This window comes from Penaeus chinensis, chromosome 6, assembly GCF_019202785.1.
Source record: "Penaeus chinensis breed Huanghai No. 1 chromosome 6, ASM1920278v2, whole genome shotgun sequence".
Taxonomy (NCBI): Eukaryota; Metazoa; Arthropoda; class Malacostraca; order Decapoda; family Penaeidae; genus Penaeus; species Penaeus chinensis.
In genome coordinates, this window is record NC_061824.1 from 9,113,308 (window position 1) to 9,119,431 (window position 6,124).

At 36.3% G+C, this 6,124-nt stretch overlaps 1 protein-coding gene across 1 annotated transcript in view; it reads right to left on the reverse strand.

Annotated features, from left to right (window-relative positions):
- LOC125026515 overlaps positions 1–4,407 on the reverse strand; it is a 6,229-nt gene extending 1,822 nt beyond the window's left edge. The window contains exons 1-2 of the mRNA XM_047615003.1: positions 2,967–4,407; positions 1–7 (exon numbers count right to left, since the gene is read on the reverse strand). The exon at positions 1–7 is cut by the window's left edge and continues 185 nt beyond it. Coding sequence (XP_047470959.1) covers positions 1–7; positions 2,967–3,749 — 790 coding nt within the window. The 5' untranslated portion in view covers positions 3,750–4,407. The remainder of the gene's footprint in view (positions 8–2,966) is intronic.
- Between the last annotated feature and the right edge of the window lie 1,717 nt (positions 4,408–6,124).

A 6,124-nucleotide genomic window follows, 5' to 3' on the forward strand; every position in this document is an offset into this window, starting at 1 on the left:
AAAACACCTGGAGGAAATGATTGTGCAGTGCCCACGTAGCGTCTACTAATTAATTGTAGTTAAGTTGTGTTTCTGTTCTCGGTCTTTTTGGAATGTTATTCTTATTTCGTATTCTGTTTAGTCTATGAATCTAATCTCATTCTTACTCCTATTCTGTGAACATTATCCTCATCTTTATATATGCCATGATTTTATTTGATAACAGTCAGTATGATCAGTAGAATTCATAGTTAGCATATCTCCATTGTCATTCCACCATCTTCACCATCTTCATTACCATAACTTCATTACCATATCATTACGATCACGAATGCTTTCATTATTGACAACATTATTTAAGCAGTCATTGTGCACAACGACAAGCTCACATGATCTCACTGGCAGTTATCCTAAATATCAAATGTACCTATTTTTTCCTTTCAATTTTGTTGCCTTTCTACAAGACGCTAGGAATTGGGAATGTTAACACAAGCATCAGGAAAGGAAAAACTGGCAACTCACTCCAGGCTCTGGACTACTCCGATTCACCTTCTTTATTCCAGTCAAATGACATCTGATATTTATGTTAACATATATCTTAAAAATCTTAAAAACTAATATTTAGATACATTTATTGTTTAAGCCATTTTATTATTTTTTCTCTCGAGATTGGACGGAGTATAGTTTTTACAATCATGATAAAAAATATCCCGTCACTTCTAAGAAAAAGGAAACACAATGCTCTTGGAGAGGAAGGCACCACGCAGGGCATCATGCTGGCACCATATGACAGAACTCCCGAAGGGTCAGACTCCACCCCTTAAATTAATTCAACAGAGTATTAAGGAAGGTGTCTCGCCCGCAGCCTTATAGTCCATATTGCTAACACAAGCAACCTAATTCCAACTTTGTCCACTGTGCCTTCATAGATCTCAACCCCCTGCCATCCCGATCTTGAAATAAAGGAAAGCGACGTCCACCTTTAAGGAAATTCTTAGGAACTAAATTTAAACTTGCCCTCAGGACGTACCTTTTGATCACACTTCGTTCAGCATCCTGTCACAATGCTTACTGCATAGTATTAATGTCACGATACTGAATCCATTAGATGATGGTGATATCTGCACCATAGTCCATGACATGATATAAACTTCAAATACTCCTTAAAGAAGGGTTGTTAAACTCATTTACTTCAGGACCCGCATTTCACCTTAGTATGCAGTATACGAGCCAGATAATCTTGAGTCGACGCGGTGAAACGGCCATAAGGTTGAGAAAAATAGGAGGCTATTTCATTCACTTATAAAAAAACCCAATATTCTAACAGAAAAACAAACAAAAAAAACCTGTAAAAGCGTAGATGATAACCTTAAAAGACGAAAGACTGGCTCAATAACTCAATAAGCCTGGCTCAATAACCATAGGCTGTTATGAAGGAAAAAAGGGTACTCTCTGGAAGGGATATAGGAAAGTAGGTTTGCTAGAGTAATAGGGAAATTGGCCGTCATGGAGGGAATAGGTAACTTTCTGGGAGGGAAATGGGGAAATAGGCTCACTGGCAATTAAATATGGTAATAGGCTGTTAGGAAGGGAAATAGTAAAATAGGCTCTCGGGCAGAAGAATAAGGAAAAAGAGAAATAAGCTCTCTGCAAGGGAAATACAGATGATATTAATAATAATAATAATAAAATAATAATAACAATAATAATGATAATAATAAGAATTATGATAATAATAATGATAATAATAATGATAATAAAAATAATAATATTAATGACAATGATAAATAATGATAATGATAATGATAATAATCACAATACTAAGGATAGTAATAATAATAATGACAATAAAAGTAATGATAATAACAATAACGAAAATGATAATGATAACATAATGGTAATAATAATAATAATAATAATAATAATTATGATAATAATGATGATAACAATAACAATAATAATAATAATAATAATAATGATAATAATAATAATAGTAATAATAATAGCAATAATGATAATGATAATGATCGTGATAATGATAACAATAACAATTATAATAACAGTAATAATAATAATAATAATAATAATAATAATAATAATAATAATAATAATAATAATGATAATAATAATAATAATAATAATAATAATAATAATGATAATTATAATAATAATAACAATAACAATAACAATAATAATGATAATAATAATAATAATAATAATGCTAATAAAAACAATAACAATAATAATAATAGTAATAATAATAATGATAAAGAAACAATAATGATAATAATAATAATAACAATAGCTATTATTATTATAATTATTATCATATTATTATCATTATTATCATTATTATTGTTATTATTATTGTTATCATTATTATTATTACTATTATCATCATTATTATTATAAATATTATCTTTATCATCATTATCATTAATATTATTATTATTATAGTTATTATTACTATTATTATTATTATTACTATTATTATAATAATTATTATTATAATTATGACTATTACTATTATTATTGTTGTTGTTGCTGTTGTTATTATTATTATTATTATTATTATTATTATTATTATTATTATTATTATTATTATTGTTATTATCATTATTATCATCATTACTATTATTAACGAGACTATTATTATTATCTTTATAATTATCATGATTAATATTATTACTTTTATTATTATTGTTATTATTATTATTATTATTATTATTATTATTATTATTATTATTATTATTGTTGTTGTTATTATTTATATTATCATCATCATCATCAACATTATCATTGTAGTTATAATAACAAGAGCAACAACAATAACAATAATGGTACTTACGATAAGAATCATAATAACAATAATACCAAAAAAACGATAATGATAAATATTTCTCTCATTATGATTATACCATTCTCATCAACATCGCTGCCATCATTATACAAAGGCGACCAAAGCCCATCCTGCCCCGCCTCCATACCTCATTGTAGATCTGTAGAAGGCGGCGTAGCAGAAGCCACTCCTTCATGACGGAGCCGGACACCTCTTTCGTCCAGACCTTGACGTCCCTCGCCCGTCTGCCCAGGCCCTGGAGGGCGACCACCAGCGGGTGCAAGAAGGAAAAGACCCAGATGTCCGCAAAGCTTGGGATGAAGGCCGTGAAGAACACCGGGATGAAGAGGAGGTACTTGAGGCTCTTCTTGCGGATGAAGCTGGGGGTCGGCAGGGCGGCGGCGGCGACGGCGGCGTAGCTGGCGGAGTAGATGAAAACACCGGCGATGATGAAGGGCATGTGCTTTCGCTTTGGGCTCTTGATGGAATTGACTTCCAGCTGTGTCATGTAGTCCATGATCCTCTGGGATTTCCTCATCCACAAGATGTAGATGTAGAAGCAGAAGCAACTGCCGCTAAAAAGAGGAAGGAATAAAACCTGTTGGTCGTAGGTCATCTCTGTGAAAAACGTCAGCAAGATGGCGTGCAGCAACGAACTCAGCGCCGCCACGAAACTTATGAAAGCCGGTATCATTTTCAGCTTGGAGATTCTGTAGCAGTTCTCACCTTCTCTCTCGATCACGTACAGGCCCAGGCAAGCGGCGACGCTAAACACTACCTTAGAGGCCTCTGTGAGAATCAGCGCCTCCTCCTCGTGGCGGGCCGGGGCGCCAGCGGGTGACGCAGCATCCCGGCTCCCTCCGTCGCATCGCATCTCGGAATCTTCCTCCCCCGACGTAGGCCACGCGCCGTGAGAACACTCCCCTTCCATGCCGCAGCTGTTTCCTCTCAGATATGCCGTTCGGTTGGGCGAAATTGGGCCGTAATTTGGGTGGAAATGGCAGGCCAGCGAAATGACGAGCGAAGAGAGAATGACGCGACTGTAAACAGCTTTGAAGTGTCATATAGTGAAATGGTCAGGCAGTGACTACACTGCAAGTCACATTGCAACAGCATGCACAAATGATGCGACGAAGATTTTTGCACAATAAAAAGCAGGAAATATAAGCTGCTTTCGGAGAATTTCCTGTGCATGTGCCGTATGACAGTGCCGGTGTCAGAGTGACAGAGCCGTTGACCTTCCCATACTCACGCCTGCGCGATGGCCGCATATTCATGCACATCCATTAACCATGAAGAGCAAAGTTGACATAGTTATCGAGTTCGCCGATATCTCGCCATCGGCTAATTCCTTCTGAAGTGCCTAGTGACACATGCCTCGCTTTAGCTATCTCAAAATTGATTGCATGTTCCTAGTAACAAAATCCTGTACGGCGATATAGCAGGAGTGAAAGAGAGTGAAACATCCCTTTATTGGAATTAAACAGAAAGTCACTCGCCCTAGGAAATGAAAGAGATAGAAAAAAGAAGAAGAAAAAACAAGAAATAAAAAAATACAAAAAATACATATCAGACAATTAAACGAATACAATATACTCACATTTCCCCCCAAAAGCCAGAGCACAAATTTCCTAAGTTTCCCTTCACAGAATAGATATGTATTACCTGCTTGACCGGTGGCGAGCACGCGTACCCCCACGTCAGCAACAAGTTCCTGGTAATGGTTCTCGTACTGTCACCTCGTGTCGAAAGGAACCTAAAAAATCTTTTTCGTAAGACAATCTATTTTTTCTAGATCATTGTCATGATGACGAAGTATTTTCAATTTGATATGACCCGAATCATGTCGAGAAATGAATCAGTTCATGATAATCAGCGTTTGTGAAGACGATTCATTTAGAAACCGAATAAGTAGACTTATGATGAAGAATGAACAGCTTTTCCTAGTCTCGGAAAATTAAACATAACTATTTCAATTCATAAAATTGAATTTGTTTAAAAAGAAAACGGGTTACGGGCTCCGAGCTTTGAAGGGGTGCTCAAGGAGAACCTGAAAGACCCAAGGCTTTCTGGACACCGTACTTCCACATGCCCCCCCCCCCCTCCCCCCCGTTGCGAATGCCAGCTGAGTACACGCACGCAAGGCAGGAAGTAAGTCCGCTCGCCTTCCTGTTCACTCGTTTCTGCTCACAGTGATTTACTGCTCCTTTGTATTTCACTTTATCTGAACTTCAGGATATAGAGTATCTATATATATATCTATACTATTGTATCTCTATCTCTAGCTACATCTATATCTATATCTATATCTATATCTATATCTATATCTATATCTATATCTATATCTATATCTATATCTATATCTATATCTATATCTATATCTACAATTGTATATCCATATATCTATATCGACATCTAATCTATAACTATATCTACATCTATATCTATATCTATATCTATATCTATATCTATATCTATATCTATATCTATATCCATATCTATGTCTGCATCTATATCTACATTCATATCTATATATTTTTGTATAGGCATATATATATATATATATATATATATATATATCTGCATCTAGTACATACCTGATTCATTGTATATCAATCTACACTGACGCACATACACATTAACAAACTTACGTACATGAGATTGAGTCGTTATGCACCCAAACATACTGAAATAAAGAGGAATAGACAGATAATGATGCTGATATAGATTTAAGTCAAAGTATATAGATAGACTAATTCCTGACAGACAGAGAAAGACATACATCTTATTACGAAAAGATAACGAGTGAACAAAATGCACACTAACACACACATTCTAATCTGTGTGTTTCGTGTTTCATGATAACTGGCTCGAGCCTTCACGCCTCCTCTGTCTCAGATCACGCCACAGCATCCTTCTGCTCGAGATAAACCGACCTCCCATGACCTTTGGCAAATGTGTGAGCGCATGCCGTCTCGCACCCTCTTAAGTGGCGTCCTCCACTTGGCATGAGCCTTATCTATATGGCCGTGACCTTTAATACAATCCCCTCGCGCTAGTGCCAGTGCCAGGGCCGGAAACACCCTCGCGACGAAGCGTAATCGCGTGCGTTAAACTCAAGAAGTACATTGGAGCGTCGGGTCTAGTCGGGGGTGGCGTTCGTCGCTCGGTCGGGCCTTCGGGAATCCTTCTGCGTGAAGGAAGATCCGTTTTCGTTTTGCTGAGAGGGATGGACACATAGCCATACAGACATACACACACACACACACACACACACACACACACACACACACACACACACACACA